Here is a 13,131-nt window from a genome sequence, read left to right on the forward strand (position 1 = left end):
CACTCCAGCCATGCTAACCTCTGAGAACCTGCCAAGTTCATTCGCCTCTCAGCACTTTGTACCTGCTGAGGTTCTGGCTCCGTCTCTACCCTGAAATCTTGACGTGGCTGAATCCTTACCATCACTTAGGTCTCAACTCAGGTATTACCTCCAGACAGGCCTTCTTGGGCCTCCACGTGAAGCAGCACATCTGTGAGCTGTGCTGTGTAAGTCACTTAACTAAATGCCTCACTTATTCCTTTTGCTAAAAATACAAGAGATCACACATTTTGTAAGCTTTTATACAGATGCCAGAAACTGACATGATGAGGGATGTAATGTACAACAAAATGATAAATATAATTAACACTGCTGTATCACATATAAAAGCTGTTGAGAGTAAACCCTAAGAGTTCTCATCACAAGAAATAATTTTTTTATGTCTTAAATTTGTACCTATATGAAATGATGTTCACTAAACTTACTGTGATAATCACTTCATATACGTAAATCAAATCATTATGCTGTATACCTTAACCTTATTCAGTGCTGTATGCTACTTACATCTCAATAAAATTGAAAGAAAAAAAAAATCTGAATTCCTATTGAACAACTGATATTGTGAAAAACTTGAAAAAATATTTAATAGGCATATCTCATGTCAGTTTCTGGCATCTATGTAACAGCTTATAAAATATATGATTTCATTTACTATGCTTCAGATGTTATCCCCCTCTTTTTAAGACAAATTTAAGGTTTGCACCAACTCCATCCATGCCAAGCAGGTTCATTGGCACCATTTTCCCAACAGTATATGATCACCTCATATCTCTCTGTGTCATATTCTGGTAATTCTTGCAATATTTCAAATTTTCCATTATTATTATTATATTTGTCATGGTAATCTGTGATCAATGATCTCTGATGTTACTACTGCAAAATGATAATGACTAGCTAAAGGCTCAGACAATGGTCAGCATATTTTAGCAATAAAACATTTTTAAATTAAGGTATATACATCATTTCTTAAGGTATAACACTATTGAACACTTAATAGACTACAGTATAGTATAAACATAACTTTTATATCACTGGGAAACCAAAAATCTCTAATGGCTCTCTCTGTTCCAATATTTGCTTTATAAAGGTGGTCTGGAAGTGAACCTGCAGTATCTCCAATGTCTGCCTATACTTAGAACCTCATTATTCACAATCGTTAGCTCCTTTTCTAAACCTTGAATGTGTTTTGCTTGCCATAATGTGTCAAATAAGACTTGCTTTTTTTAATTCTAAACAAAATGAGGTCTGACTTCCCATCAAAACAATAGACCAATTTTAGTAAGCAGGTACATTACTTCTGCTCCAAGACTTCAGCTTTCACTTAAGAAAGGCTGTTTAGCCAGAAATACAGCCTGCTTCTACAAAGCAAGTGCAGGGAGTCTAGGTGTGGGCTGGGTCTGGAACTGTGACTGGACTCACTGGATGCTAGAATGCCATCGATAAACTCCTGACGGGTTATCTTCCCATCCTGGTCCTTGTCAATTCGCCGGAAGAAATCCATCACCCGAGACTTTTTGTGATTCATCCAACGCATATACTTTTTCCTCCAGACATCGAAGTCAAAGTTGGCAAATTCCTTCAACTAGACAGAGATCAGAGGAGTCAACAAGACCTGCTGTTTTGGTCTTCAAACCTACCCAGAGCATACCCAAACTTTCAGACATCCAGCAAAGCCATGCGGGCCTTTTGAGGGGACCAAGAATGAAATCTCTGTGCTGCCTCTTGTGAAGGCACATTGGCTCCTTCACTTAAAGCCATGACTGCTTACACGAGCTGCGGTAAAATGGAGCAGTGAGAAAAACAGTAACTCAACAACCACCATGGAAGATACGGAGCACGCACAACAAGAGTGGGTGGGGTCAGCCTTGCTTTCCCTTGGCATTTTCTCAAAGGATCATCCCCTCAGATGGAAAAGAATGGATTCTACCCCAGAAGAGAAATCCTCAGTGCGCCCCACTTATGTGGTGTTTCTTTTGGATGGCGCCAGAGGGAGTGAACTGCCCTCTGATTCCCACTCTAAGTATTTGGTCCTGGTGGACAGCAGCGGGCCTGTGCAGTGGACAAAGTGATGCTGAGCTACTTGGACTATGCCAGTGACACGGACTCAGGATGACTTAAACAGTGCAGCAGTTTTCCCCCTGGTCTTTCAAACTCCAAAAAGTTGGAAGGAATGGGGAAAAAAAAAAAAAAGAAAAAGCCAAAACCAAATATGCTTATAACTCAACTGGATCTACAGAAATAACAACAAAAAACACAGAACACTCACTTCTGGGCATAGCTGCTTTGATATGCACAAATAAAAAAATATAAAAGATATTAGCAATTTATTTTAGAAACTAGGAAGTGAAGTACTATATTTTTCAGATTGGTTAATGATACTTCAAAATAGATTTGCTTTTTATAATCTACTGAAGAATCGACAAATAACAGGATTATTAAAAAAAACTACTCGTTTCATAATTGAGGAGCTTATATCTTTACACAAAGGGCTCAGTAATGGTCATTTTTATGAGCTGCTCCACACCTGGTGGTAACTTTGCCAAGTTAGGTTCCTGATTCTCAACCACGGCCGGGCACTAAGGAGGATGGTGCCACAGCCCAGACCCGCCGGGACTGGCCGGCAGCCTGCTTCCCACCACCAGCGCTACAGCCCATCAGCCGTTAGTTTCCTCACTTGAGTCTTCTCTCCCAGGGGGCCTGCAGGACTGAGTCCTGGCCTACACTGCTCCGTTGCTCCTTCTGCAGAAGTAGTGGGTCAAGGCACACGGGTCAGGACACAGAGCCTCAGGAGGGCTGTGTTTTGATAAGTCACTTCCCTCCAGGGATGGCTGCCTGGCGGGGCCTCACCTCCTCCAGCCGGTCCAAAGCGTCGTTCAGCTTCCGCTGCCGCTCCAGCGCCAACAGCCACACCTGCTGCCAGCGCCCAGAGAGCTGGTTGATCCGTGGATTTTTTGCTTCAGACTGTGAGAGGATTGGCATGGGAGGAGGGGCAGGCTGACTCAAGGACTTCCCTGAAAGGAAAAATAATCACGAGATCAGAAAAGCTGGTTTTGTCCATTCACAATGAGAAGGTGCCATCTGGCTGAACCTAAAGGATCTGCACAATGATATCCGGTCAGTAACTGAGGAAGGAAACACAGGACCTGGCCACACTGAGATATGGAAGCACAAACTGCTGCTCTTCCCCAGCCAACAGGTACCTGTCTCATACTTTCAATCAGTTCTGTCCCACTTTAGTGGACCAAGGAGACATCAACGGTTCTACAGGTGCCAACTTATTTTAAGAAGAAACTACTGTAAACCAAATGTAAACAGTCAGTGCTGATGACTAAAATAATCAGAAGGCCGCTACAAATGAATCCACTTAGCCACCCCACAATTTCATACCAATTCAAAAAACTGGAGCCTAGCTACTGTCTAAGAAAAGTGAGTTTCAAAAAAAGATTTGCATTCCAATCCCATATGGTTTTTGAAATGCTCATCCTCAGGGAGCAAGAAGGACACCTCCTGCCCAAGGGCTCCACGTACTGCTGCCACCACGGGACTTCTCCATGAAAGGCGCGTGGGCTGGCTCTAGGATCTTCCTCTTGTACGTCTTGGTGACCCGGTCCACATCAGGCTGCTTTCGAGTCATCTCCTCCATAAACGTCTGTTGGACACATAACAAGAGTTGAGAGTTTTCTTGGACTAAGATGGAAATAGGCAACTTCTTACTAAAAGGGCTAAGCCTGCTACAAATGGACTACTGGAGATGTCTTCATATATGGCCCCACTCCTTTCAAGAAACACGATGAGTGAGGCACTTCATCAAGTGCTGGAGACGTGAAGGAATAAGACATGACTCTGACTATCAGGAGCTCACGGCTGAGTGAGGAAACCAGGCCAGGCAGAGCAATGAGTGGTACCCAGGTCCCCAAAGGCAGGCCTAGGATGGGCACACACAGCCCAAGTTGGGCAGGAAGGCTGCCTGGAGGCTGGTGCCTGAGCTGCATGCTGAGCAATGAGCCAAAGACTGGGGGCAGGGTGGTCCCACAGAAGCCTGACAGTGGAATGAGCCAGGGCCCTGATCACTGGCTGAGCTAAGGATGCAATTGGAGGAGGGGCAAGAGGGACAGCTGGAGAGGCAGGCAGCAGAAAGGTCGAGAGAGGCCTTGTGTCAAGCTGAGGGACTGGGATTTTATTCTGAAAGCAATTGGCAAGGGGGTTACAGGTGGGTGGGCAACTGAAGGATTTTGATCCAGAAAAGAGACACCAACAGATCTCTGTCTTAGAGCTATTGCTCTGGCCTCAGTGTAGCAGGGAGGACATGAGATAAGGGGCTGGGTGGAGGGGCACAGACGTTAGGAACCTAATGTAGTAATTGAGGCAAAATACAGTGAAGGCGTAAGGCAGGGCAGGAGAGGAGCCACGCAGAATTCTGAAAGTAAAACAGATAAGACCCAACAACTGGCTAAATGTAGGGCTACAGAAAGAGAAGAAATCCGACAGGCTTCTGTGTTGGGTGACTGAGCGGATGAGGAGAGAGGAGGCAGCGTGGAAGGAAGGGTGGGGTTAGGGCCAGGGCCAGGAAAGAAGGCTGCAGGGAAGTTTCAGAGCTGTTTCTGGCTTCCTGTGTGTGCAGATGAGGCAGGAGATATGGAAACCCTTAGCGTACAGGTGCTGGCTGAAGCCAAAAGCTAGATATGGCCTTGGGTGTGAGGAGAGGGTTAAGAATGGAACTTTAGGGAACAGCAACATTAACAAGTGAATAAAGGAAGAAGAGGGCTTCCCTGGTGGCTCAGTGGTACAGAACCCACTGCTAATGCAGGAGATATGGGTTTGATCACTGGAGAAGAAAAAGGCCACCCACTCCAGTATTCTTGCCTGGGAAATCCCATGGACAGAGGAGCCTAGTGGGCCTTAGTCCCTGGGGTCACAAAAGAGCTGGACATAACTTAGCTGACTAACCAACAACAAAGGAAGAGAAACCAGCTAAGAAGACTGAGCAGCAATGGTCAGACAGATGGTGGTGGAGCGGGGGCGGGGGAGACAGATGGGGAGCTGGAAGGCATAAGGAATGAGAGGGGGTAACAGACGGGCGAGGGACTGGCCTTGATGGAAGAAGATACTCTTACTCAGGAGAGGAGGGGTCAATGTAGGTAAACTTGAAGGGAAGCACAGGGCGTTTTCACTGGTAAGGTTCACTACATACGCTAAAAAGAATTTACATCCGTGGTGTTACTAAGCAAAATCTATACTTGCATTCAGTGTAAATGATCATGGCTAAAATCCACAGTTTTTAACAACTGTTAAAAAGTATTTGTCTCCTAAGAATATATGGTATATGAAGACAGCTCAACTGAGTTTTCCTCCATTCAATTTAGTTCCGTGTGTTGTCTGGCCCATCTCTGGGTTCATGTAAGAAATCTTTCTGAATCCAGGTGTGATGGGATAGGTCCCAGGTAATGAGACCGTGGTATAGAGGCTAGTCAATAGAAAACAACAGTCAACAGACCCAGCCAACTCATGCCTGGACCCCCAACCCACAAAAACTGCGAGACAGTAAGCATGTTTTAAGCTGCTGAGTCTGCAGGACTATGTTCAGCAGCCATTAAAACATGGATGCACAGAGCAAAGGAAATGGGCTCCACGAGCCACGTAGGAACCTATGACCGCAGGACGCGGGTGGGGTACCTGGTGCTCAGCAATAAGGGCTTTCACTCGGTCAATGTTCTGAGGGATCGGATCCTGATCCCGTTGAATGAGGGTGCTCTCGGCCCACTGGATCCACGCCAGAAGTTCTTCTAAGAGCTCGGCATTTGCCACCAGTTCTGACAGGGCAGCTTCGAGGCGCTGCTGGTGCTGCTTAGCCCACGTCAGGACCTGCGGGGGAGGGAACCCATTGGCTCTCAGTCAAGCACATTCCTTATTTTCAAAGCCCCTTTTTGTGTGAGCCTAACAATGACTTTTAGGGAAAAGACCACCCAAGCAGTCAAGAGGCTTCTCTCTTGCTCCAGAGACAAGCTGGAATAAGAAGCCAGTTCCCCTGCAAACAAACGTAGCACATGGTCTTAGACACAGAAGGTCCCTGAAGGAGGAAAGAGCACGGCATGTGTCCACTGGATGGCATCAAGGCGCACGTCATGACGCCAGCATCGTCCTTTCAGGTTTCCGCACGTTATCAGGAAAACAGTCAGGACTAGAATGCTGATAACCTGACTCCTGCTGAGCTATTCAGGGTGAGTGGGGGACGGGACACTTGTGGTCTTCCTCTGAACCCAGAGCCCACCTCCTCGAAGCGCGCGCGGATGATGGTGATCCAGTGCTTGATGGTGGTGACGCAGTCAGGATGGCAGGCTGCCAGGATGACTTCTCCCATGGACACTGCTGTGCTAACGTCCACTCGCTTTTCTTCCACTTTCTTCATGAATTCCTAAACAAACGAGATTTGAAACCTTAAACCCACTCTAGCAGCACTGTTTACACTGAGAGGAGAAAAACGCTTCAGTGTTTTTTCTTGACTCTGTGTTGATACAGCCCTCTAAAAGTCTGTATTTAGACATCTCTGGCATTTTCTTTCCAGGTCTCCCAGCTGTGGGAAAGTGAGGGACTTGTACAAGAATGACTTTCAGTGCACGAATGGTAAGGACTAGAAACACGGAAGCTGACCTCCTTCCTGAGCACTCCCTCTTTCACAAATTCGTGTTGATATTCATTTCCATATGTGTAAACGGTATTGGACAAAAATAGTGATAGCTACAAAACACTACAATGTTTTAACAATACCTATAACACAATGCAATCACAAAACCAAGAGTAAAATCTCTAGGTGGGAAATACAAAAATTAAAAAAGGAAATATTTCCCACCTCCTTATGACAGTCACACTGAGGCCCCAGACACCACATTATACCCTGCAGCTTGGTGAGTGGCTCTAGGGGCGCAGATCAGGCTTGGAGCTGGCCCGGAGGAAAGCCACCCAAGGTGTATACGGAGGGGTGGGGGTGGGGCGTGCGTAAAGCTAGAGCAGCCCATGTTTTCCTCTGGTATCAACACCAGCTGCTTGACTTGCTTATAACCTGCAAGTGCCACTTTTGCAAAAACCGAGAGGCTGAGTGGTCTGACACGTGAGGGTCAGAAAACCCACGTGTCATTTCTCCATGTGGGTGGTGTGGGGCCCCACACCCTGAGATGGGTTACCTTGTGAGTATCAATGAGAGACTGCAGGGCCTCCGTGTCATCGGGAAGTGCTCCCCGAAAGCGTAGCGTCTGCTCAGCTTCAGAAAGCCACTCCAGTAGCATGTGGATTGTGTCCCGAAACTCTTCTGCCTGAAATAACCAAGCACAAGAGCCTGAGCCTTTCTGTGCAGCTGAGGTCCCAGACAAGGCAGCCAGAGGGGGGTCTGGCCTATCATAGGCACCTAGAGGCTCTATTGAAGCCCCACAAAGGTCATTTTTCATCTGTGCAACTTTGAAAATCAACTGGAGTCATGATTTCTCTAATACAGATGTGCTAAATGTTCTTGTAGAACATTTAGAACACCAATTTTTGACTCCCTGTGAGACTGGCTGGAACCGATCCTGACAAAGAGGCTAGACTGACTTTGTTCAGGCCCAGCCCGGTGTTGTCTGACCTGCTTCAGGGCCTGCTCCAGCCGGCTCTGCTTGCAGACGGAGAGTTTGCACACGGTGTCCCAGCGAGTGCTCAGCTCCTGGAGCTGCCCCTTCACCCAGGTGGTGTCATCGCGACTGTTCTCTATCAGCTCCCGGCCGGATCGCTTCAGGACCTGAACAGTTCCTGTTCGCTTGCCCAGTTCCTTCTGGAAAACCTGGAAAACAGGAGAATTAGTTCGTCTCACAAATGTTTTGAATTCAAGTAGAACCAAAGAGAAAGTAGTCCTTTCTTTCAATTCTCCTTTGATAGGTTCTAATTGTGTGTCTTTTATGCAAAGATGGAGGTGGGACCACAAGGGAGAAAGAAGCATCACAGGACTTGGGTCTGAATGAGGGCCATGTGACTTTGGATAAGCTGCTTAACTGGAGTCCCTGCTTCCTCACCTGTGATACAGGAACTGTGCTATGCTAACCCCTCTGGAACTGTGGGACTTTTAAAACTGATTTTTATTGGAGTATAGTTGATTTACAACGTCGGGTTAGTTTCTTTTTGGGGGCCACAGCATGCCACATGTGGGACGTTATAGTTTCCTGGTCAGGGATCAAACCTGCATTCCCTGCATTGGAAGCACAGAGTCTTAACCACTGAACCACCAGGGAAGTCCCTGTTATGTTAGTTTCTGCTGTACAGCAGTGAACCAGTTATACATACACCCACTCTTTTTTAGATTCTTTTCCCATATAAATTATTACAGAGTATTGAGTAGAGTTCCCTGTGCTATTCAGTAGATTGTTAGCTATCTATTTTAGCTATGCTCCTGCTCCTGCTAAGTCGCTTCAGTCGTGTCCAACTCTGTGCGACCCCATAGACGGCAGCCCACTAGGCTCCCCTGTCCCTGGGATTCTCTAGACAAGAACACCGGAGTGGGCTGCCATTTCCTTCTCCAACGCATGAAAGTGAAAAGTGAAAGTGAAGTCACTCAGTCGTGTCCGACTCTTGCGATCCCGTGGACTGCAGCCTACCAGGCTCCTCCGCCCATGGGATTTTCCAGGCAAGACTGGGTTGCCATTGTCTATGTATATGTCAACCCCAATCATCCAATTTATCCCTCCCCTCTCTTTTCCCTCTTGATAAGAGCCCACCTGCCAGGCACATAAAAATCTGGTGTAATTTCAAGGTAAAGCTGAATGTTTGATGCTGAAGCAGGAGAACAGTATGCAGTTCAACATACAGGTGTAGGTACTAAATGCTGGTATGCACGGTGCTAGCTCGTCAGGTTCGCAAGCAGTTGAAAAGCACTCATTTTCATTGTAACAATCAGTGGAAAATGGATATCTTGAGGGTCTTCTGAATTTAAATCCAGTTTGATTCAACTGAGATATATAAGATTCAATTGAGACATATAAACAGGAAATGGGAGGGAACCTCAAAATCAAGTTTACACATTGGCACATCTGAATCGAACCAAGTTTGGTCAATTCTTTGTGACTGATGCAGAATCCCGGCAGCAGTTTGTTTACACACACAGAGCAAGGAGCCGCCTCTCTGATAAGCAGAGAGACAGGCTCTTTCCGACTTTCTTTCTAGGGAAGCCTTAGGAGGGCAGCACGAGCAGAAGGCACACAGGGATGGGGACCCAATGGCTCCGCCCTCCACACAGCCCAGATCTCACCCCTCACCTTGTGGGCGTCCATGAGGTTCATGACGAGGTCCAGGTCTCCGTGGACAGGCTGGTCCTCAGCCAGCTGCGGCTCGACCTTGTACAGCCAGTCAACCAGGGCCTGCAGGGCGTCCATGAATTGGCCCGAAAACAGCAGGGCCTCCTCCAGCTTGTGCTGCCTGAGACAAGAACATAAGCCTCACTGATTTTAATGATCCTTTTATGAACAGCCCACAGTTCTGGCCATTGAAAGGGAACACTGCTTGAACTCTATCTAGAGACCACTGTGTCAGAACAGTCAGAAATATTATAAAAAGTGACTAAGAGATCTTTAGGTATGTTTAGGTAAACCACTCTTAAAAACGGATTAAGCATAGTACAGGTGACAGTAGAGATGCACTTCCGGGATCTTAAGAGTCCAGCTGCTGTACACATAGACACACCCTACGACCCGAGGTCTTTTTATTTACATTACACCAGTCCAGCAGAGGGTGAGGTTCTGTTAATGACCTGGGGCCAGCAGTTCAACTCCTAACTCTCCATCTAAGACTCTAGGGGGTCTCGTTACCTCTTTGAAACTCAGTCACCTCATCTGAAAAATTGGGAGTACAAATAATATAGAGCTATCATAATGCTTACATAGCATAGTGGGTACAAGTGGATAAAAGTACAACTTTTAGAACTAAATCTCAGCTCTGCCACTTAGCAGCTGAGTGAGCATGGGGGAGTCAAGAAACCTCTTTATGACTGTTTCCTCATCTGTAAAAGGGGGAGGACAGTACCCCCACCTCAGTGGTTGTTATGAGGATGAGTGAATCTCATGGTGGTTCAATGAGATACTTTATCAGAGGCTTTTGTAGAACATTCAACACAAGAGACAATCAGTGAGACAATTACCGGCATTACAAATTGGCGATTTACATATATTCATAGATCTATTAATACTATTGTTGGCTTGATTTTTATAGGCTTCTCTCTTTGTAATACAGTAAGTTTCAAGTTTAAGTAAGATAATTTTAATATATTTTCCTGAGATTAATGCATAATTTGTCACTCAATTAATTGGAAATACCAAGAAGCTACTGTCACTGATGCATTAGCTTCATTATCATTTTTACAGAATCTGGTACTGTCTCCTGGTTACTTTTGGGATAACACAGAGACCCACGAAGGGGACATTCATGCTCACCTCTCCACAGACTTGCCACAAACAGTATCCCATTTGTCTCTGACTTCTCCCAGTAAGTTGTCAAGTTTCTGAGTGTCATCAGGAAGCAAAGTCTTCTCTTTCAGTGCTCTGCCTGTTCTAATTGTGGTATCATATACAGGCTGTTTGCCACCAAGAGTTTTCTGGAACTCCTGTTTTCAGAAAGGAAAAAAAAAAATGCTGAAAGTCAGATGACACTGAGTTTTCAGGTGGTAACCAGATACAGTATGAATGTCACTACGTCTTGAACTAAAATTAACAACAGCTTACCCTGAACAAATTCGTAAGGTTTTGTTTGTGCCACACACACCAGATCATGACTTTTTCTAAAAGCCCACAGTTTTAGCTGGCTACTCATCAGTCACTTTGTTTGAACTCTTATTTAAAATAAGCAATTGTCATGGTTAGACACTGTCTACATGCAAAATGGAAGGCTGGCTCTATGATCTTAACTGTTTAACATTAACCAATTAGTTTTCTTTCAGCAAGCTAAAAGTTTTAGCTTTTTCTTTTTTTAACAAGCTACAAACGTCAGTGAATCCCAAGCTCAGGAATGAAGAGCAGTGAGCCAAGGTACCTTATGTTTGGAGAGCTGAAGTTTAATTTTGTCTGGGTCATTGGATATCTCCAGTTCTGAGTCCAGGTGACTTTCCGCATCTTCCAGCCAATCAATCAGCTTTTTCCAAGCTTCATGGAACTGAAATTATTGAAGAATAAGTTATAACAGGAATGGACATGCACACCACACAGCACTTTCATCTGAACTCAACACACGAAGCCCAAGGTTGTTCAGTAAACTGGTATCTTTCTCTTACAACTTACTTGTTTTGCCCGCTTTCTGGCATCATCCAGCGATCGCCCTCTTTCAATAGATCGCTGGACAACCTTCTCCCATCGAGACTGGACGCTAACCAGCAAATTTTTGATCAAAACAACGTCCTGTTTTTGGCTAAGGAACTTTAACTGATTGCCAGTTTGATCCAGCTCAATGATCTGGTCTCGATGAGCATTTACTTCATTAGCAAACACCTGAGGAGAAAATATTGCTGTTTTTAAACTGGAGCTAAGATCAAGGAGCATCATTTTCAATTGGCACTTGTAAAAGCAAGGGGGAATTGTAATGCCATTGTTACCTTATGCTCCTCTATCTGGGAAAGGACAGTGTTTAGAATCAGGCTGGGAGGAGAAGCGATGTTTAAACTCTGCTCTGCTAGAGTGAGCCAGTTGATAAATTCTTGCAGGGAATTCTGGAATTCTGTTGCCAGGTTGAGGGCCTCTTCCAGCTTTGACTAAATTTTCAGGTGCCATGCACACACACAAAAAGACAAGTACAGAATTCAGGAATTATAGCTTCAAGGACAAAGACGTGAATTGTACACCAAATGAAATGACTTCTAAGAAGGAAGCCTCATTTAATCAACCTCCAAACATGCCCTGTTTGCAAAGAAGGGGACATTTTGAATGCTAGTGTCTGAAACTCAGACAACTGTGCCTGGAAAAGGCAAGAGCACAGTTTGCAGCTAAGTTGCTTTCTCTGCCATTCCCCACTTGCCGGGACACTGATCCCCACTTCCTGGGACATTAAAGCACAGGAATAACGCCATTCACGCCATTCAGGGACTGTAAGAGAACAGACCCTTTAGTGGTGACAGCTGCAGGCTCTCCAACCCGCTTGGGGCAAAGTCTCAGTTTCCTTTAATGTCCTTTTTGTGACATAAAAACAACTAAATGAAAAGCACTTCACTGTGATGAAGATGCTCACTGCAATGCTTTCTGTTTAAATATGTTTCAGAAAATATGGCACTTGAAAATGTCTGAGTGTGAAACATGCTTATGCTACAAGCAACAAAGGCAATAAAGGTCAGAATGTTTCAAGTAAAAATGTGACAACATTAGATGTAAATTTTTAGTCATTTTTATCTAAATCAGGATGACAAAAACAGTGCTTCATTCAGGGTGCATGCTATTTCTCCATGAATACATCCCAATTTTAGCCTGCAAGCTCAGAGACTTCCACCCAGAACACCTGGATGATGGCCTTTGCCTCTGGCCCATCTATCAGGTGGGCAAAACAGGATAATGACAGGTTGTTAAAAATGAATATATACAGAATTCTCACAGAAAGAAACACCAGCAACATAATAAAAACGTTCATTACTATTAACTGGCTTATGAATGCTTTTTACCTTCCTCTTGGCATTTTCAGGTTACTTCTGTAACCTAACAAATACTATATGGAGAAGGAAATGGCAACTCACTCCAGTATTCTTGCCTGGGACATTCTATGGACAGAGGAGCCTAGCAGGCTATAGTCCATGAGTCACAAAAGAGTCCCATAGGACTTAGCGGCTAAACAACAAACAAAAGCATTGTAAAACTCAACCCACCCTATTCCTCCAACACCCCTGTTTCCCCTCCTGACCCCTGCTTATCTTTGGGCAATGTCTCCATGGTTTAGCCTGGCTACAGTTAGAGGCCAGACTTTAACTTTTGGAAGCAGGGTGGTCTCTGAAGCCTCTGCAAAAAAAGGCTGGAGGTAGCTGTGGGTTCACCCAGATCCCTCCCCTACCCCTGGCCCAGTCAGAAAATAAGTGCCTGGTGTCTACTGGGGGAGCAGGGCAGTGCTCTGGAG

At 45.3% G+C, this 13,131-nt stretch overlaps 1 protein-coding gene across 23 annotated transcripts in view; it reads right to left on the reverse strand.

Moving 5' to 3' along the window:
- The window catches only part of MACF1 (microtubule actin crosslinking factor 1), a 340,946-nt gene that overhangs the window by 19,119 nt on the left and 308,696 nt on the right, over nucleotides 1–13,131 (reverse strand). For 13 of the 23 annotated variants that reach the window (XM_070786801.1, XM_070786798.1, XM_070786806.1 and 10 more), the window contains 12 exons: nucleotides 11,633–11,788; nucleotides 11,322–11,528; nucleotides 11,077–11,196; nucleotides 10,482–10,651; nucleotides 9,312–9,471; nucleotides 7,652–7,846; nucleotides 7,218–7,346; nucleotides 6,308–6,451; nucleotides 5,713–5,901; nucleotides 3,544–3,688; nucleotides 2,887–3,050; nucleotides 1,459–1,621 (listed from right to left, as the gene is read on the reverse strand). In XM_070786801.1, coding sequence (XP_070642902.1) covers nucleotides 1,459–1,621; nucleotides 2,887–3,050; nucleotides 3,544–3,688; nucleotides 5,713–5,901; nucleotides 6,308–6,451; nucleotides 7,218–7,346; nucleotides 7,652–7,846; nucleotides 9,312–9,471; nucleotides 10,482–10,651; nucleotides 11,077–11,196; nucleotides 11,322–11,528; nucleotides 11,633–11,788 — 1,942 coding nt within the window. The remainder of the gene's footprint in view (nucleotides 1–1,458; nucleotides 1,622–2,886; nucleotides 3,051–3,543; nucleotides 3,689–5,712; nucleotides 5,902–6,307; nucleotides 6,452–7,217; nucleotides 7,347–7,651; nucleotides 7,847–9,311; nucleotides 9,472–10,481; nucleotides 10,652–11,076; nucleotides 11,197–11,321; nucleotides 11,529–11,632; nucleotides 11,789–13,131) is intronic. The other 10 variants (XM_070786802.1, XM_070786804.1, XM_070786800.1 and 7 more) reach the window with 1 other exon arrangement.

The sequence above is a fragment of the Bos indicus genome, chromosome 3, assembly GCF_029378745.1.
Source record: "Bos indicus isolate NIAB-ARS_2022 breed Sahiwal x Tharparkar chromosome 3, NIAB-ARS_B.indTharparkar_mat_pri_1.0, whole genome shotgun sequence".
Classification (NCBI taxonomy): Eukaryota; Metazoa; Chordata; class Mammalia; order Artiodactyla; family Bovidae; genus Bos; species Bos indicus.